This window comes from Dromaius novaehollandiae, chromosome 5 (genome assembly GCF_036370855.1).
Source record: "Dromaius novaehollandiae isolate bDroNov1 chromosome 5, bDroNov1.hap1, whole genome shotgun sequence".
NCBI lineage: Eukaryota > Metazoa > Chordata > Aves > Casuariiformes > Dromaiidae > Dromaius > Dromaius novaehollandiae.
In genome coordinates this window covers 64,416,497-64,437,501 of record NC_088102.1, presented here as the reverse complement: position 1 = coordinate 64,437,501, position 21,005 = coordinate 64,416,497, and the positions used below count along the sequence as shown (strand labels likewise).

Below are 21,005 nucleotides of genomic sequence, written 5' to 3'. Positions count from 1 at the left end.
GCCACGAATTTAAAAGTTCAAAATAAAGCTAAACTCTGTATGTGAGCATGTTAACTGATGCAGTATAATTAACTTTTGAAAGAAAGCTTGTCTTTATTTTAAACACATCTAGGAAGCATTTCTTCTGAGAGTTTTATCATATAAAATCATTGTTTAAAAACTGGCATGCAGGAAAAAGTCTTGCTGAAATGTGCAGTTTTATCAGATGCTTTTAAACTGCTTGAAATCTGCAGTCTGATTATAGAATTTGACAAATTAATACGTTGATTTGGCTTTATAACTGTCCTCTCTGAGGAAAGAACTTAAATACAGCGATCAAACTGAGTATGTGTTTGACCGAGTGCCTGCCTTGCAAAAATAAAAATAAAATTCAACTTTTCAGATAACCACTAATAATAATATTTTTCTACACAGCTATCAGAAGTCACTGGATTTATGTCAGTACAAGTTTGCAGTCGGAGCTCTGGAAAAAAAATGCAGCACTGTCATGGGAAAACTAAAATAAATAGATAAGCAATTATCAAGAAACTGGGATCCTCTAGGCATTACAAGGGAATGTACTGCAGCAGCTGTCTAGCTGTGCACCATGTTTCCAAATGCTAAAAAAATGTATGTTTATCTCAGGTCATGAATTGGTGAAACAGTAGCTTGTTGTGAGTGGGAAATTGCTTGGCAAATATGAAGATCAAAGCTGTCAATTTTGGCAGAAAAATAAGCTTTCCTACTCTTTACGGTGCCAAGCTCATTACAGTTTGGTTCCTCTTATAGTTACTTTGAAGGCTATGTAACTTTGATTTCCCCCCCGACCTGAAAAATCACTTGCTGTTGTTGCTGTAATTATCAAGCAGCACCAGAATGCACTTGATGTGCTTCTTCAAAGCTGTTGCCCGGATAGTTCAGAATAGTCTCAGCGAGTATAAACCTAGTTTAGTTTTTCTGAATAAAATTCAGAAAAAAATTTGTACTGCTCTTCAAAATCTGTAGGCAACAGCAAAACTGTGATAATCACACTTATTTCGTGCTACTACTTTTTAGAAAAGCCAAGTAGGAGTTCTTTAGAAAACTTTAAAATTGGTAAGAATAGTGTGTTTGTGCATCTAAAAATTTGACATAGCAATTTTAACCAGCTATCAGTTAATGAGATTAAAGCCTACGTAGATATCTAGGCAGTGTGAGCAGTTAGTGTAAAGTGCATTATGCTTCTCATTAGGATTTCATCTGTGGCTAGGAGGCTTAGGACTGTCTACAAAATATTCAGTACACATTTAAGAGAAGACTTGGAGTGACTGTTCTGTTAGCAGGTGAATATTAAGTAACTGTGCGTCACCGGAGATCACTGATGTGCAACTGAAGGCTGGTCTCTTGCTTCTGCCATCAGCAGAGTATAGGAACTGTGTTTTGCAATGAAGATTGACTTTGAAGTAATCTTATTTATGACAGGAAAATATGTAGGTTAAAGATACTATTTTATTTTGGTCTTCTGAGGTAAAGTAGGGAATATAAAAGCCTGTAAGTTAGCATACACATTTCTGCATGCCTCAGTAACAATATACTTTCAGCTCCTGTTTTTTACCTATTAGCCTGTACCTATTTCACCAAGTCTCTGTCTGGATGTAACAACTGGCTCTTATTTAAGCTTTGTGAGATAGGAAACAGGCTTGCTTGCTTTTTCCTCTCTTTATTAATTTTTTTTAAAGTAAGCTTGTCTGGTACAAAGCTAAATGAAAGAACATATATGTGCTTGTGCAGACAAGTTATGAAAATAAACTTGTCTGCAGAGTTTTTCGCAGCACTTCTGGCTTCAGTAGCAGGAGAACTAAGTATAAATGTCCTCTTAAATAGAAGTTGCTGGAAGCAAGAAATCAGATTGGGGGGAGTAGTCTTATAAAACTGCAAACCTAGAATCCTCTGTTTAAAAAGAGATCACTGCTCTGGGTTTTTGTCCCTCCAAACATGAGAGGGTCTGGAAGCCGAGCTTAGTAAAACAATTATAAATGGGGAAGTAAACTTAAAGATACCGGACGTAGTTTTACATGCATATTGTGTTGAAATGAGTTGTCCTGAAACGTTCTTTCTAAATGTTTCTTAATATGAGACTAAGCAATATGACTTGAGCCAGAACAGAAGTGTGTTGTTTCTGATTGCTTTGGTTTCTCAAACCTACCAGTCCTGTTCAGTTTGGTCAGGGCTTGAAACTGAGAGAAGTCTAGAGCACAGACCAGTTTGTGACCATCAGGATTTAATGGCTGGGCTCTCCTTATGTTGGAGTTCATGTCAACATAAGAGAGACATGTATCTCTGGTCCATACCTATCACCCCTGTTACAGACCAGAGTTTGTGCTCACTGTGCACCAGCACAAAAAATACATACTGTATACACAGTGCACCCAGCAAAAAAGTCTTTCTGATCTGTTTTAGCACTTGGCTTGTGCAAATAGGTAGTGGATAGGACAGGACTTCTTTGTAATGGCAGTAGTGGTGGATTTAATGAATGCCAAACTCTGCAGCTTAACATAGTGCAAGGAAACTGTAGACTTCATCTGTGTTGAAAATCATTATCTGGTGAGATGGATAAATTCTAATAACCACCAAAGCTGCTCCTTAAGACTTTGTTCTCCAAGGCTATTTAGTTGTGCGCTTTTGAGGTTTTTAACGTCTAGTTTCAGTCTTTGTTAACCAGCGACTAGCTGATAGGAAGGAAAGCAGAAGCTTCATGAACATTAAATGATTCCACATTCCACAAATGTTTTGTGATATCTTGCGTGTGTTGTTCTTAACATTTCTAAATATACCTATTTAAATTTTAAAGTTTTAGGTTCTTATAGAAAAACTACCTCTTTCCACACTCATCACCTAAGCACAATTTAGTTCTTTTGGTAACTTTTGCAGCTTTTGAACTGGATCATAGCACTGAGTTTAGGAATTCTCTCTCGTAAAACACAAGGGGTTTCTTGCTAAGCTACAATGAACCTTTCCTAACTTGCACCTGACTGTAAAAGGGGTTGATGTGAAAGGCTTACAAGTAGCTCTTAATAAAAGAAATGATGAACAGCTGAGCTGGATGACAGTTTTATGGAACTTAACATAACTAAGGCTAGGAACGCAATGGTATTCTTGAGCTGCTTGTGGCATTTGTTCTGTCTGAGGTATTCCTTTCACTGTTCAGCACCAAAACATTCCTTGTTTCTGTGGGGAGAGCAGCACTGTTCTGCTTGGCCTACAATCATCTGGTAGGCATTGCAAATACAAATGCCTTTTGTTCTGCTCTTGTTACAGGTTTTCTCTAAAACATAGTAAGAAAGAATGTTATAGAAATTGTCTGACTTTACTCCTTTCATTAATAAGGAATGAAGAAGGCCTCATTTAAAATGAGAAGGAGGAAGGAAGATCTCTGGCAGAAGGGAAACAAACCAGAAAGAAAACCACAACTCTCCTCCTTTTAGCCTTGTCATGGTACTGGAAACATCAGTGCTGGTTTAAACTTGCTTTACAAAGGGTTTGACTTGGATTTATGTTTTCAGACTTAGTTGAAGTACGTAGAGCCTCTCTTACAAAGGTGTCTTTCGTTCACAATATGAACCACTAAGTAAAGACTCTTCCTGTCTATGGGGCCAGTCCACAGAAGTACAGTGAGTTTATTTAAAGAACATCTCTGGTGTGATTTTACAAAAGTAACTTCTAATGGGTTAGAAAGACTAATATGCAAGTCATCTAAATTGTTTGCTGTAAAGAACTTTTTTTTCAATTGCAGAGTGTTTTATGACTTAAACCTCCGATGATTTACATCTAAGAGCAAGTCCTGTTCAGTGCAACTGTGTTTTAATGAGGATTGCTGTTTATCTAACCTTCCTAGCAGAAACTCATTATTCATGAATTTTATCTTGCTACTTGATACATATACTAGCTGTTGCTGGAAAACTCTTCATCTCCAGGAATCAACTCTAACCTGGCTGTATTTAACAGCTGTAGGATAAAGTAGAAATAGTATTGAAAAATAACATACAGCTAAGAAGTTCTCGAGGTAATCTGTTGTAAGACTATTTTAATAAAGAGCCATAGGTGTTGTGCTGAATGCAGGAAGTTGTCTAGTAATACCGAACACGAGATTGGAATTGGAGAAATGTAAAATTTCATTTCATTGGTGGTGACCTTAACCAAAAGTGACCTTCCAAAGTTTCTTCCCTTACGTAATAGTGAATGACACTTCCTTTAAGGGTCTGTTAAAGGAATTACTTAATCAGCAGCTGTACTTAAATTATTTATGTATTTTGCATGTACAAGAAATAGCCTTTTATAAATGTTATTTCTCTAGTTAAAGTGGCAAAAGTACAATGATTTTTGTTTCCCAAAAGACATGTTTGGTTTTTAGTTTGATGTATTGAAATAAATTGGAAGTCTTCTAGATTGCATGCTTTATCAATGCTACATATTTGTCTAGTCTTCAGGTCTAGGATTAAAGGAGTAAAACTGGATAAGTGTGCAGAATTAGTCAAATCTGAAATGAATTAGGTACCTGAACACAGCTTTTCCAGATCTTAGGTTTAGTTGTGCAAAGGGACACTAAACTCTAAGTGTTTACTTTACTTAGCTGGTGAGTACTGATAAGAAAAATAAATGGGTCTTGCAGAATGCAGAAGTTCTATTTAGTTTAATTGTGAGGCTTTTCTTAAGTTTGGTCAAAAAAAATCAGTCTCTTTAAAGTTTTGTGTCCCAGGTTTCTGAAGGACATATGTGCAACCCTGTCATATGTTGGTGTATGGCTTAGTAGTTCACGTCATATGATTTGTCTTTTTATACGTTCCTTATGCTTCATTTCCTTTTCAGATCTGCTGAATCTATTACGAAGGCAAAGGTGGACAACTAGTACAACGGAAGTGTTGGTTCTTTAAATGGACATCTGCTCTTGCGGTATGGCCCAGATATCCAGTAGCAATGGATTTAAACAGCGTTCATCCCCTTTGGCAACTGCGAGGTCAAAAGATGTGGACAAAGAGGAGGCATTGCAGATGGAAGCTGAAGCGTTAGCTAAAATGCAGAAAGAAAGAGGTGTAACTGGTAATAAACAAACTCTTCATTCTTTAAACAGCACCAGACAAAAAGTGCAGACTCATAACAAGCAGGACCATGATCTCATGGTGTTTCCAGAGTCTGATGCCAAGAGAATGGAAGATAAACTAAGTACCATTGACATAGAGAAACTTACTCATGCTGAACTAGAGAAACTGCTGCTGGATGATAGTTTTGAATCTAGTAGAGTACCTGCGTTACCAGTAACTCCTATTTTGAGCCCATCTGTTTCTTCACAATTTTATCTTGGGCCTACTAGTCGGAGAGGACAGTGGACACCTGGGATACCAGCACCTGTGACTTGCACTTTACCTCCTATTTATCCCTCAGCTTCTTATACAAAACAGACTGGTGTGTTTCAGAATGGATTCCATCCAAGTATGTCCTCCTATCGCTCTACAGAACCTATTTATCTTGGTCTTCCAAGACAGTCGCAATACATTTCGTATCCATTGGCAGCTACTACACCTTTCCATCCCCAAGGAAGCCTACCTGTATATCCTCCAGTAATTACACCAGAAATGGCAAAAGTATTTGACAAAATTGCAAGCACCTCAGAATTTCTGAAAAATGGGAAGTCAAGCACTGACTTAGAGATGACAGCTATTAAGTCTGCAGTTTCTAATCTACCAGCCTCAGAAAGCTGCAGAGACATTAGTAAATTTGACTGGCTAGATTTGGATCCCCTAAGTAAACCAAAAATGGATAGTGTGGAGACTTTGTATAAGGCAGAGGATGATGGCGAGATGACTTCTAGCATGACTGCAGAAGATCCGTGGGATGCTGTGCTGTTAGAAGAAAAGTTGTTAGTAACTTGTCATCTGGAAAGAAAAGTTAATGGGAAATCTTCTGGAGCAACAGTTACAAGGAGCCAGTCCTTGAACATTCGAACAACTCCACTTGCAAAGTTACAGGGCCAAACAACAGAGGTATGTAAATCAGTATTTTAAATAACAGTATAACAGTAAAGATTAGTCACAGTATTCGAAGACCCTTTTAAGATCTGGATTTGTTTGCTGAATATTACTTGGCTTGGGCAGTATCCAAATAATGTGGCAGTTACTGGCATATGTGTGTTTCAATGATATTCAGAAAACTGAACACTATTGCTGAAGTAAATACCAAAGAACACAATGTGCCTCTGTAATCTTTCTAAATTTATGGAGGAAATTGCTGTTGTTCAACACCCGGCAAAAAAGAAATGGAAAAAAATCTTTAGGGCAAGGAAGTATTTAAATCACATAGATAAATATTTAAATTCATGAGCAGGTCATGTGATGCTACCAAATAAAAAGATGATGAGATAGACATCAAAGAAAAATTACATCTGAAGCAGCCTTTATCTCAGATTTTGGAAAGTGAGTTTTTCACAATATATTTGAACTTGTCTGCTTAAAAAAGAAAGAAAGAAAAAAGGCAGAATTAAAAAAGTATAGACAAGACTGTCATCTTCTCTCCGGCTATTACTTGCAGGCTTTCACAGGACCACTGTAATTTTTTTGTAGGCATAAATCTTTCCTTCTGTGCAAATGCTGGAGAGGTTGTAACTGAAAGTTTTGAATATACTGTCCTAGAAGGTGGTATTGATGGATGCTGCTGGCTCAGAAACTCTGTGCTTCTGTCCTGGAAGAGTGAAGATCATCTCCTTTGTAGGAAGTTACCTGCCTCAGGCAGGGGAAAGTACAAAAGGGTGGTCTCTGCTTTAAGATCAGGATCACTTTCATAAAAATTTCGAGACAAAAATGCCAAAGGAACCTTTAGTTATGACACGTTTTTCCAGTAAGAGTCCAGTAAATGACTGTAAATTCTTAAATTTTTCCTATCTTTTTTAAAAAGTCATCTTTTTCTGATAGATTTATCAGAAAACAAGAAATAACTTTCTAAAATTTTAGTTTGCCACTTCACTAGAAAGTGAATCAATACTGGTGGATTGTGTGTGTTTTTTATGTAGAGAGCCTATACAGACTGAAGGAAAAGTCATGGCAGGAAAAATCACATTCGCAGAAACTGGCCATGGTGGGGGAAGAGAGTGAAAGATTTGTTTGCCTTAGAGACTTGGGATTGCAGCAGTTTTGAATGTTCTTGTGTATTGCTTTGCTGGGTGTTTTTAACAGGTTAAGTATAAAACCAATTATTATCAGTCAAGGACGTTTTTCAAATTACTCCTTAATCCTTTGCCCCACGCTGGGGCCAGTTTTTTTCTGGAAAAAGGAATATTTACTAGGCTTTAGTTTAACAGACTGTTTAAATTTCCACTGAGGTGAAATTTCTGGCTGTTCACTTGGAGTATTTCCTGTTGTTCTGGGCTAGTTGTCAGTATTCTGGCAAAAGTCTAGTAGAAGGCTAGCAGAGAAGAAGGACCAAAAAAAACCCTAAAACCCAAAAGTCTTTACCTCTATTCTTAAGGGATCCGATTTTTGAAGGTCTTGTATATAGCTTCAAGTTTTTTTTCCTTTTTTTTTTTTTTTTCCTGACGGTTAAGCTTAGATATGTAAGCTCAGTTATCTCCTGTTTTTGTTAGAGATGTAGGTAAACTTGGGGTCTTTGGCAGTTTGCTTCTTCACGTTGTCATTTATCTAGTGATGATTGTGTTGGTCTTCCTGTGTTGTCTGGTTTATTGTAATGTAACCATCAGCTGGAATAGCTAGACTATGCTTCTGAGATGTTGTCCATAGGAAGTAATATTCAACTGATCAGTGCTGAATGAAATGTGTTTGCTTATAAATTCCAGGATTCTTTCAAGAATGCTGCATTTGAAAGGGTCCTTCGTATTCCTTAGGTCCAATCCCATGCTATTTGTAGATCACTCGTTGTCCAGTTCATAAAATACTCAAGCTCTGCCTTAACATTTTTTCTCCTGTTCCAGAGACCAGACTTTCTTGTCCAGTTCCAGACTCTTGACTGTCTTCAGAATTAGTCATCTGATTTTTTCAGCAGCAATATATTCGTAACCAGTTCTTAGCAAATGTTCTTCTTGCCAAAATGGTCCTTTATCTTAAAAACCTGCTGTTCCATCCTGCTGTTCACACTGGAGAGATGCTGACTTGGTCAGCCTTCATCATGAGCTCTGTCTCCTCTTATGAGCGCTTCTTTTTCCTGTCACCTCAGTAGACACTCTCTGCACGTAGAATGCTTTTTGAAGGTGACTTATGAGAATTTCAGATCTCTGTATGAGAGGAGTGCACCATGCGCCTTATGCAGTGTCACTAATAAATCCTCATGGGGTAGGAACATTCTGCTTGATATGTTTTTATTGTGTTTATCTTTTTCATGTTGGCGTCACATTAGCATGTATTGATCCTGTAGTCAGTTGAAATAGCTGGGTCTTTTTCAGCTACCATCTGTTTCAAGCAAGTTCTTAGTTCATAGCAAAGATTCTTTCAGTGAATCCTTGATTGCATGTCCTAGATTTTCTTTCCACCTGTGTTCCTCTAGTCTGTAGCTAACTAGTTTGTGCTTAATCATACAGACTAAAACTGGAGTAATAAGTTGGATGATGATATAAAATTGCAAAGTATCTTCAAGCTGTTTCTACTACTTCTGCTGAGTCATTAAAGAAACCATAAATTGATCTAAAGATGATGTAAAGATGAGACCAGTATGTCCTTTCAATGTTACCTGTTGCTTTTGTTTTATCTATTGCCTATCCTGTGCTACTACTTTGTTTTCCAGTTTGAATAATTTTCCATCGCGTATTTATGAAGGTGTTATTTAGCCTCTACCTTTTGGCAATTCTTTTGTATTTTACCCCATTTATTTGCAGGTACGTATGTCCCACCAAATGTATTCTGAAGTAGTCTGTCCTAACTAGCCTGGATTGCTTTTTCCCTGAGTCACCTCATTATCTGCCTGCCTCTTTGTAAACTAAGAACTACACTTGCAAATTTCCAGTCAGGTATTTGATTCTGTCATACGGTATTTAATCCCTTGAATCAATAGAAGGCTGTGAATTTTGCTTCATATTTGATGAATCATGTATTTATTCATTATTCCCTTTAAACTACTTCTGTGTTTGTTATTCCTTTCTGAAAGCAGAGGCAAAATGATAATTTTTTGTCCTATTCTAGATGCTGTCTTTTCTCCCTTTTCTCTTCACAGAGCCGAAGAGTCTTTTGGCTTTATATACTTTTAGGATCTGATTTAACTGGACTTCTGGTAATTCACGGACCTTTTTTCTGTTTGATAAGGTTAACTGTATTTGTAGATCACTTCTATCAGCGGATCCTGCGAAAATAGAAGGTGTTTTTCTCAGACAGCTGTTTAAGGCCTGCCTTACAAGTTATTTCCTGTTTGACTGATAGCTTTTGCACCTCTTAAATTTGCCCATCTGGAAGTTAAAGAAATTCAAATTCTATTTGTTGCTCAAGACCCTAACCATCTCAGTCCAGTGACTTTAGTTTTCTTAGTTTATCAAAGCTTGCCTTCCTGAAATTATCTTCCAAAAAGTGATGGAAGAAGAGTGTTCAAATTCAACTAAAAAAGCAAGTAAGTATGAAATATCCCCAATTTCCCATTAGGACTAGTTTCCAGCAATACATATCTGTAATAGTATTAATTTCTGTCCTTATTGAAGTGTGATGCTGAGGTTAAATGCAGGTAGCTAGATAAGCTTTTAATCCTACCAAAAGAACTTTTTACTCGTTACATTGGAACTGATTGTTGGCCCTGGCTAAACTTCCCTGTGGACAACTGCCTTTTATTTCCTTAAACTTTTCTGAAGTGTCAGTGGGCTAACATGTAACTTTTGTCATAAGTAACTTGACGATGTCGTGTTGTGGCGTAGAAGTGGCAATGTTGCATCTCTAGTGCGACTTTGCTCTAAGCAGTCCCATTGTGTAGCTTTCTTACTCTCTGCTTAGAGTTTTAAAGTGCTTTGATAGTTATCTGTAGTATTGCTTAGCTTCTTACAGAAGAGTTCCTACTCTTAACAGAGAAAACACTTGTATAGCTGGCTTCTTGGTGTGGAATTGGTCCGTTTTTTGTGTTGAGCGCTGACATGGGCTCAGCTGAATCTTTACCAGGGTGTTTGCCTTTCACTTGTTAAGTTAACTTCCTGTTTCCTTGTATGTGATTTTCCTTTGTTTTGTGTATTTGCTTAAGGAATGCGTGTACTAGAAACAACAGCACAGGCATGTCAGCAGGCCTCACGCACTTGGCCAGGAATATTTTTATGTGAAACAACTTGTCAGATACGTCAGAATGGAAGGAACCCTTTAAACTTAGCATATTAGACCTACTCCTGAATCTCCTTCCAGGTTTTTTGGCTTTATAGCTTCTTGCACTCATCACTTGCTGTTATATAGCTAATCCCCAGTTAAATGGAATTTATCCTTTTGAACCAATGGATGTTCATAAAACCAACAGTGTGGCTGAAATAACTAAGTTTAAACCAATTCAGATGACAAAAATGGGTTGGGTATATGATGCCTTCCAAGTCTGCTGAAACATATTAATTTGAGGTGAAAATATTTATTAAAAGAAAAAAGGAATGACAGTCCTTGGCTTTTCATGTGTTCCAGATTTGACCTCTTTTCTGTGCTATTGTCTAATCTGACCATCTTCTCTGATATGCTCTAATGAAATGAGATGCTCAGCTCATTTAGTCAGCTAATAATAAATAACCCATATACTAGTTAAGTAATTATTCACTACTTTTATGATGAAGAAGTAATTGCAATGGTTTTCAGAAAAACTATAGTTCAGTCTGCTCTCTTCTAGACTTCCGAGTGGGTTAAAGGTTTCTGTAAGGGTTGTAAAAGCTCTGGCTGCAAAATGTAACTGATGAGAAACTTGCCACACTAGTGCATTGAAGGCCTGATGGTCTAATTGCAAAATGACCCCAGGCTGGATATGACCAGACCCTTCAAGATCAACTTACTCCAGAAAGTATCTGGCCGTAGTTTCACAAATGCTCCAGGCTGCTTGTGGCTGTTGAGCTCCTGAAGGATTAGTTGTACCTCAATGCAGCTGCTTGTGCCAGCTGCTCTCTGCTTTTTGCTTACACTAGCATTTGTATGGCTGTATTGTGAATCGGATCAGAAACTGATCTGAGTTGAAAACCGTTACTGCTCTGTTGTTTGTGGGTTTTCTCCCTTTTTGTTTTTTTAACCTGTTTGTCATGGGTTTTGCTGTTTTAAACTGTAATTCTCTTTCAGTAGTTGTTATTAGATTGGATACACTGAAGAGTGCAGCGTACATTTGGGGGAGTAGTTGGGGAGGAGTGTATGTGGTTTAAGGGATTAAAATAGCACGGATTTGATACTACAGGACTAATTCTGAGTTTACTGTTCTAAATACTGCTTCCTTCCAGTGTACAATTTCTTTCCCTGCTTTGTAGCAAAAGGTAGTCATAGGCAGAACTGATGTGTAGTAGTTCTATCTGTCACTTCATGTTGAAGTTTTATTGGCAGAAGTTGAAGAAAAAAACACTTGTCCGTCATCTTCCTCTGGTTCAGTAAAATCTAGTCAAATGCCCAGTGCAGTAGCTCTCTGAGAGTTGAAACTGCTATGCTTGCAACTTAATTGCCTTCTAGAAAGCAGTCTTTTGGTTCAGTGCACTGTTCTTTGCTTTTCAAGTTGGCAATGATACATACATTGTTTATTAAAGTGTACATAAAACTAAAGATAAACATTAGGCTTCTGAAAGTCTCTCTACTATTCGTGGTTTTACAAGCTCTAGAATTGTGTTTGTGACTTTTCAAATACTGTTTTATCTTTGAGCTGCAGAAAGACAATGGGACCACTGGCACGCTGACAGAAAACGCACTTCTCCAAGAAACCGAAGGGCAGAATCAAGAGCTGTCAGCTTTTTCTCAAGCGATTATGAAGTAAGAAATTACTGAATGCAAATTAGCTTTCAGAAGTAATGAAATGGCTAAATAACTCTTTCTTCCTGTGTTGGGAAGATAAAATCTGATTGGAAAATTTCGGTAAGGTAACAGGGCCTGTCCTAAGCTTTTTTGCCTGAAAAGACAGGCTTCAGTATGTATCCTTTTCCCTTTGCCACAGCTTATCTCAGGTTTTCCAAGAATACAACAAAATTGTTAAGGTACTCAGTAGTAAGTTCTTTGTATGGCTGTGCCTCCTCTTCATTCTTTTGATCTTTTGACTTTCTATAGTCACATGCTTTCCTCTTGTTTTTTCCTTGTTTGTTTTTGTAATACACACTTCTTTTTTACTTTCATATTTTTCTGTATCTTTTGTCTGTATATTTTTTCAGTATAAGTTATTTTGAAAGAAATCCAGGTCTTTTTTCTTAGTTGATGCAACCCAGTAGATTCTGTCAGTCAGATGGCTTTCTAAACCTTAAATGTCCTCACTTTTATTTTGTCCACAACTGGAACTCTGTAAAAACAAATGGACAAAAAAGACAGGAACCCCCAAACTTGTTTCTACTTTGCCCAGGTAGTGACCAGTTTCTTAAAGATCGTATTGTAGATTTTTATACTGCAATATGAGGGAAGATGAAACTTGATAACCCAGGAAGTTCCTTCTGTGTTTTTTATTTTTCTTGCTGCCACAATTTAAGAGATTCTTTTGCATTCTTCTTCATAGAACAGACACAAACTAGTAATCTAGCCCTCCTCCACCCTTCCCCAAGATCAACATTTTACTCTTTCTTACCTTATCTGACACCCATCAGTTTATATTATCAGGTGCTACTGTAAGTTAAATGTGAATTTCTGTGTTAAAATATTGGGATTAGCCATTTTAAAAATAGAATGGGAGATAAAGGTCCAAGAACTAGTGGAAGAAATACAGATCTTTTAAAAGTTAGCTATTAACAATCAAACTCAAAAAACAGGAATGTTTATGAATTGAAAAATAAACTTCATAAAAAGTGAGGAGAGTCTTACCCAGTATAAACCTGCAGAACTTACTGCTGAACAATATTGAGAAAAAGCTCTCAAAGGCTTCTTGTAACAGTTTCTAGTTAAATCTAATTATTGCTCTTTCAAGACTCTGTGCTTAAAATGCTGATGGACTTACGACTGGACAACTCTTGCTAGAGAGAGTCTCTTTATTACTTTTTTTTTTTTTTTTTTTTTTTTTTTTTTTTTTGTAATTCCTGCTATGGTCAGGAACCAAGATAATGGAAATAAATGATCAATCGTTATAAACAAGTTCTGTTCTCACTCTCCAATAATATTGCTCTAATGTTGGCAGAAATTTAGAATTATTTATCTATGTTAAACAGCAGTATGTAAAAAGCAGCTGTCAAAAAGTACTGTCTATTCATTAGTAGGTGAATGTGCTTTGATGCTTGTGTCCTGAAGAAAAGCCTTCCTTTTAATTTATCCTTCTTTCTTAACTTTCACAACTTACGGTACTTTTCAGAAGTTAGTTATTTCAAGTTCAGTTTGATATTTGATATTTCAATTTTCAGATTCCAAAAATTCAAACATATAAAGAGTTTTGTGGTCTCTTATACATGAAATAAATTACACATTTGTTTTAACTCAGTTTTAGGCAGATGCCATGGAATAGCTTTTTTTAGAAACTACTTTAGAGCTTAGCTCCTGCAGAAGCCGAGTGTGTCCTGTAAGCTTTGACCTATTGAATATTTCAAGCTATATGAAAATCCTGTGGTTTTCTGCTTAATTATAAGGTAGCTTTTTTCCCTCTAACAGATTTTCGTATAACTATTGTAGACAATGTTCTGTTGAGAGTAGAAAAATTAAATGTTGTTGTGCATACAGTTTAGGTAAAGAGCAAAAGACATTCTGTGCTGTTCTCTGACTTGTGGTTATTACCATGTTGTTTCCTTTAAGCATACATTTATCCGTTGCAGTATTTCATAATCTTTTTCTACTTACAGATTGAGGACCAAGTTTCCTTATGGTAATCAACAAACAAATCCAGGTTTTGTGCTGAGTCCAATCATGCTGCAAAGAAATATAAGTGGAGAGAGTGCCAGTATCAAGGTTTCTATAGAAATCAAAGGATTCCAGCAGCCAGTAACTTTTACATGTGATGGTATGTTTCTACTTTTTAAATTGGAGCTTGCTTTTAAGGTTTAGCAAAACGGCGGGCCGAGAGTGTATACTCAGTCGAGACCAATGGCTTTCAGTTTTTGTAACCCCTGGGTCATGGGTGCGTGGGCTACTTGCAAGGAATTGGAAAAACATAGCTAAGAACCTAATTCTGGGTCAGTGCCTCCATCAGGAAATGTCTAGAGGCTGTAAAAGTGAAGTAAAACAGGTTTAAAAAGAAAAACCAAGCATACCAGAGACACCCTTCTAACCACAGTTTGGAATGTTAAAGCACTTTTCTAGAGTTAGACCTGTTTTAGGGTATTTTTTTTTCCTTTAGGATTCTTAGCTAATTTATTTATTTACTCAAGCACCTGTCTGAGTGTTGAAATAAAGCTGTTTCAGGCTATCTGAAAATTCAGACAAATAGCTGTTGTGAATTGAGAATAAAAATTGAAGCTATTTTAGCTATAGCATGACTTGAATGTGTGTTTGTGAACACAAAATATTGGCTCGCGATGCCACGGGTAGACGGGCCAGTTTATAGGTAAGCATGAGTATTAGTTTGCAATGTTCTTGTACACGAATTCATACTCTCAGCAGTCCAGATCGCACAGCCTGTGTGTATTAAGGCTGTAACTCTGGAAGCTGTTAGCTTTTGGCAGTTCTTTGTAATGAAATAACTGCTATGATAGTAAAGTACCTCAGAACCAACTTACTCTTTAGCCTTTACCCTGCTCTGATCTGTTAATGCTTTGGAGGAGGTTCCCTTTTCCAGACCACAGCGGGTAGTAGTGTATCCTTGGTACAGTGTTTCTTGCTGTCTGGTTTTCTATCTGTAACAACACAGACCTTTTAGAATTGAATGTTCTCCAAAGATGTGAAGTTGCTTTATTACTGGCTTCAACTAGGTGCTGTATCAGAAAACAAGTTCTTAATGCAGAGAAGTCTTCATTCTCTTAGTTTGCCAGACCTTATGGTTAGTCTGCTGTGACTAATACTCTTCTGTTAAGAAATGAGATGGTTCTTTATTGTAGTCTAAAGAGGTTTTCTGCTGATTATCCTTAATATTAGACTTTTCCTAAAATTACAGGCTTAATCCTTCCCTACAAAAGGTTTTAATAGCATAACTAAAATTTTATAGCTTCAGCCCTCTATTTTTAGAAGCTCTGTGGATCCTGAGTAGCCTCGGAATGTGTTAGGCGTTCTAGCCCTGCAAGTCTTACTCTTTGTGCCTTCTGCTTCGCTTCCTTTGCTGATGTGGAAACTAATACAGTTAAACTACTTCTGTTCTGTAGCTAGTGAAAGATAGGAATCTTGAGCTCTTACTAGCAGTGGATGGGTTCAAAGTACCTCTCTCTAATTCCTTCTATTCTTGGTCCAATTGTATTGCATAGTTTGGCCTCCTAATGCTAGAACTACTTTAGCGTGGCTTACATTTCACCTTAGAGGGAACTACAGCTCTTCAGTGCCAGTTGCTGTGTAGAAAAGACCCAGGAGGGAAACCAACTAGCTTTAGAGCTTATTTGGGTATATCTATTTTTCATTGATTTTTATTAGATTTTGCATGGAAGTACAAGTCTATCAGAGCAATTCTCATGTGTCAGCAAGAAATTAATGCCTGTTAATGAGAGGCGAAAAAAAATTATAACTTAATCTTTGCATTATCCCACTAGGTGTTGCAGGACTGGCTGGCCTTAGCCAATGTAGCCTTTGACTATAGCACATAAAAACTACTGTTGCATCTTTTTTTCCGCTATCGACCAATGTATTCCGTACTGAAGGTAGTACTACAGTTCAGAAGTTCCACTTTAGATTTTTTTTAATGTTTCTGTTCTATTCACAGTAGTGAGTAGAATTGATAGAGCTCTGAACTTTTGTAGTCTTTATTAGTTTCAGCTGTAGTTTCAGTTTTTTCTACATACGGGTGACATCATTATTTTAAGCTGTAGCCTGTTTTGTATACATATTTTTTCCTGGGAACGTAAGGTTACAGATGTGAGTTTTGTTGTTAGATATTTTAATGGTTTGTATAGACTTTTTCAAAAGCACTCTATTTGGCTTGTTTTCCAAAAACTGCTTGTCATTCAGCTTCATGTAGTAAACAGTCCTGGATTCATGTTTCTTTTCTTTCCTTGTTCTTGAATTCCTTCATGCTTGTTTTTCATATGCTATCAAATACCTCTATGCTTGTAATGATTAGTCATCAGTTAGAGGCGAAGCACTTGCATTGTTTTGTTGGGAACGTTGTCTTTTTCCCTGTGCATCCACTCTAGTAGTAACGTGGTTTTTTTTTAAGAAAAAAGCTTCATGAAAATTAGGAAGGTCAGTGAGGAGGGAATAAAAACTTCAGAAGGTACTGCTGGAAAAAAGAACTTATGTAATGTCCTTACAGAATTATTGGGCTTTTAGTGACATTGTCAGTAAACGATTCAAGGCAGAAGATCAGGAACTAGGTAAGGAGGTGTAGAGAAAGGGATGAAGTATTCTGTACTTTTTGCATGTATAAAAGCGTATCTATGCCTTCTTCCTCAGTGTCAGCTGGTGCCTTGGGAGAATGGATCTTTTTGGTTTGACTGGGATTATTTCTTTTGCTTTGTGGTTCCTGGATGGAAGGGAAAGAAGACTTCCAAAAAAGCATTTGGAACCTCATATGAAAGTATTGGTAGTTATGAGCTGCCTTTTGAAAGTGCATGTTGATGCTTACTAAGATCTGATCTGTACAATGTAGAAACTGCCCTAGACATAATGGGGGGGGACCCTTTTCAGTAGGATTTGCCTTTGCTACAGTTGACAAGTTAATCTGCTCAAAACCAGAACAAGTTGGAAAGTTCTATCTTCAACTCTTCAGATACAATTTTTAAACTTAAGACAGCTCTGGGCTCACTTAAATGTTTGAATTGTTTGCTAAATAACACTTAATGCTATAAAAAGATGCTATCCTAGTGTAAAAAAAATTGTGAAAACAAATTGCAAATTAACAGCTTTTTTGAACTTTTGGTTAAGTGGCTGTAATGCATCCTAATTTAAAGAGGATTTAGCGATTTCTGAAACTACAGGCAGGTTTGTAAGATACCTTTCTTTGCTGCAAAAAGTGAAGTTCTCAAATGATGAAACCTAGGAAATTATAGAAGCATAAGAGCCTTCTCTAAGAGTATAAAGATAAATGTCATTAAAGAACATTACAACTTGTGAGTGAAAAACAGTTGATATCAATTGTTATACACTTATATTTAACTTCCAGATGTAATTTCTTTAAACAGTGAGTTCCCCTGTTGAGCTTATAATAATGCAGGCACTTTGCTGGGTGCATGATGACTTGAATGAAGTGGATATTGGCAGCTATATCCTGAAAGTCTGTGGGCAAGAAGAAGTTTTACAGAAGTAAGCAAACTCTTTTTCATTAATGTTTAACTTCGTACTTTTTCATGGCACAGTTACTGGAAAGTATATCTTTAATGATTAAATGTGTGAAAGCAGGAATATATCTTCAAAATATAGAAGAGGCATTTTTGCACAAAGATTAGATCTCTTTAAAATTGCTCTGGGGCACAGCAAAGTAGGTCCTCAACAGCTTTGTAGAAATCTCTTCTAATCTATGTTTTGTTGTGTGGTGAACACAAACGGTTTTCCAAATGCAGATTTGCATAGTCTTTCTGTAGATGGAGAGGATGGTATAATTTACAGCTGCTCTTCAAATCCCAGCAACCAGATAAATCGGCTGATGCAGTTTCTAATAATCAGAAATAACCTGGATTTTTCAAAACTTAATGGCTTGCAAATCCCCAGTATTTTGCAGGGTAATAATACTTGGTTTCCATATTAGCCATAACAGTTAGGAGCTTTAGCAAAAATTTTGTTGTCTTTCCCCCCCCCCCCCCCCACTTCCTTAATTTGAGCCTAACATTGTTTTGCTTTTTTATGCAAGTAATGATAGTTTTCATTTGTTTAACAGTAAGCACTGTGTAGGAAGCCATGAATATATTCAGAACTGCCGGAAATGGGATACAGAAATTAAACTGCAGCTTTTGACCCATAGTGTAGTGTGCAGAGATTTGGCACGAACAGTAAGTACCTCCTAAACTGCAGTAAATCTGATTTTGTTATTCTGAAACTAACTCATATGAAGTTAGGTGCATTGGTTAGAGTAGGATAGATGTATCGATTATAGAATTAGGTAATTCCTGCAGGGAAATACATGGACTTTTGTCAACATCTGAATTTTTGACTTTGGAAGAATATTTGAGGAATCTGTTTTCTTTGACCGGCTTCAAAAAGTTGGGAGAATTTGATGATCTGAGTTGTAATCTTGTGTGATTAACAAATTAGTAAGTTTGCTAGTGTTGTGAATTGCAGTCTGCCCTACTAAGAGGAAATGAAATACATAATGAACTTTGGCGAGGAAAATTTTATAAATGTGGATGCTATCTCTTATTAGACCAACTAGTAAAGCTGGAAAAAGTATGCAAGCTTTTGGACAAAACTTGAGGCCTGAAAGAGAAGCAGCACATTTCCGAGTTAAATACAAGCTGAGAACAGTTTTGGAGTTTAATTAGATATGTATCAGACCATCAAAGTGAGAGGGAGGAGAATTTGGTTTCTGTGGAATTAGGTGCTCAGTCTCTGCTCCTCTCTTCTTCACCCTGCCCCAACATGTACATGTTTTATAGGCTATTAACCCCCTATTTCTCCCCCCCATCTCCTTGATCATGTTATATCTTTCCTCTTCTACTCCACAAAATTCTAAAAGAATATTAGAAATTATAGGTGAGAATGAGACTCAATATCTAGTATTTTATTATAGGAAGAAGATGATAGAACACCCATACATCTAACCAAACACCTCTACAAAGTAGAAAAGCCTTTCAGAGATGTTATTATAAGGTAATGTTGTGGTTATTTTCATGATCAAGCCCACTACTGAATTTCTGAGTATGGTGATGTTATACTCTTGCACTTGTGTTCAATACTTATTACTTGTTGCAGGTCTTCTATTGAAGAGCTTCTGGACGCATATCATAAACAAATTGACATAGCACTTAAAAATCAGGTAAGCTTAGTGAGCTATTGCTGAACTAAAAGTAGCATGAGAATTTCCAGCTATCTTGTTAGTAAACAAAGACCAGCTGAAGCTCTTAGAAAATTAAGATCTGAAAAAACTGTCAATCTGGACTCATGGATTCTCATATTTCTTTCCTTTTTTCCTTTAGCTTTTCTAGCAAACTAATAATAATCTTATCATCTTAACTATAATAGGAATGGTGTACCTTCCAAGTCCTGGGATGCTGATTAACATTTTCTTCAAAAATGCTAGAAAAGATTAATTCAGAGAAATAGGGAAAAGGTCTGAATCTTGACTTTGTCTCAGTCATTGTTAGCTATGATGATATATTGATAACACCGATCACAGTCTACGCAGAAGCAAATAACAGCAGTTGTGTGCAATGGGAATTATAACTGACACGTGTCTGAACATTTAAGTTTTACATAAGCGTAATATCTTATTCTGCACAGATTAATTGAAAATATCTTGTCAAAAACAATGGTGTCTATTTCAGTGTATCATAAGTAGCCTAAAAAAGATTGCATGTGAAAGTTATTTTGGAGTAATTTTCCAAATGCAAAAGCTAGCTGAAGATAAATTAATCTTTTTAGAAATAAGTGAAGTAGGTTAACTCCTGGTAGTAACTTAACTTGGTGACTTAAATTATTAAACCTTACATAGCTTCTTTAAAAAGCAGTGTTTCTTTAAGGAACTTTCTGTAAGGAACAGCCTTGAAATGGATGACTTAATGGAAATTTAAAATATTGTGATTAAGTCTGTTTTATTGCTTTTCTGGGAATGTAGGTCCGAACAAGCTGGTGTCCACTATTTACACATTCCCTTAATACCATTGTAAAGATCATGTAACTCCCTTGATGGTGATTCACAATGTTTGCAAGGGTAGTTTTTGAACATGATCTTACTGTAGAAGAGTGAGATGTTACTGCTTCCTGGTATGGTCGTGTGGTTGTTGCCTTGCTCTTAACAGCTGCTTCAGCTTGCTGGTTTAATGAGATTTCACAGGCTGAGCTGAGGAATGCAGAATATCTCAATTCAGAGTTATGTTCTCATCTTTCCACAATCTTGTTAAAGATGGGAGATGGAGCTTTTTAGATGATGATTAGATTAAAATAGCAGGTGTCCCACTTAAAAATTTTTGACTTCTTAAAGTGAATTCCTTTGTAAATTCCGTGGCTGAAGATTACTAATGGAAATGAAACGGTTTTAAAGCATCTGCAGATAAGTTATCCATAGCCTTTGATTTCACATGTATGGCCATTTCAAAATGTAGCTATTTTTATTGAGATAGTCTTGAGTGCATGTAAATTTTACCAAAATAACAATGGTAATTTTGCTTTTGATATGCTCAGAGAGTTATCTTGGAAGTGTTATCTTTTAACTTAGGGCTTAAATATTTACAATGTAGCCTTCCAGTTTATATGGGTTTTTTTTCTTATTACCAGGACAAAGTTAATTGTTGCAAGGTAATTCCCAATACAATTAACTTTAAATTCAAACTGCTTCTTTGCTGTCCCTTTGCAGCAAAGTCATGAAAATATGCAAGAGGGAAAAAACCATCAGTTCACATCTTACTAAGACCATATTACACTAACTCCTCTTACTTAGCTGTAAGTGTTTGTAAGTGATTGTGAAAGAAACCTGTACCTTAAACCTTTAATAAGTAAACAAATATTTTAAAGTAAATATTTTCATTTTCTACATGCATTCTTTAAAATTGGATGAACAAAGACTTTGCTTGTGTTTAAAAAAAAAAAAGGGGGGGGATTCTTAGAAGAAACACTTAAAACTTGAATTCATTTTGAAGAGAAGCAAGAAGGGAATGTTAGGAGAATCTTGACTTTGTCTTAAGCAGTGTAAGAGCATTTTCTTTCTCTGATTAAAAAGTTGGTCTCTTTCTTTCA

At 36.5% G+C, this 21,005-nt stretch overlaps 1 protein-coding gene across 19 annotated transcripts in view; it reads left to right on the top strand.

Moving 5' to 3' along the window:
- PIK3C2A (phosphatidylinositol-4-phosphate 3-kinase catalytic subunit type 2 alpha) overlaps positions 1-21,005 on the top strand; it is an 82,073-nt gene that overhangs the window by 30,747 nt on the left and 30,321 nt on the right. For 18 of the 19 annotated variants that reach the window (XM_064513099.1, XM_064513093.1, XM_064513096.1 and 15 more), the window contains 7 exons: positions 4,825-5,996; positions 11,788-11,894; positions 13,886-14,043; positions 17,303-17,423; positions 17,995-18,106; positions 18,844-18,923; positions 19,026-19,089. In XM_064513099.1, coding sequence (XP_064369169.1) covers positions 4,890-5,996; positions 11,788-11,894; positions 13,886-14,043; positions 17,303-17,423; positions 17,995-18,106; positions 18,844-18,923; positions 19,026-19,089 — 1,749 coding nt within the window. In that variant the 5' untranslated portion in view covers positions 4,825-4,889. The remainder of the gene's footprint in view (positions 1-4,824; positions 5,997-11,787; positions 11,895-13,885; positions 14,044-17,302; positions 17,424-17,994; positions 18,107-18,843; positions 18,924-19,025; positions 19,090-21,005) is intronic. The other variant, XM_064513101.1, reaches the window with a different exon arrangement.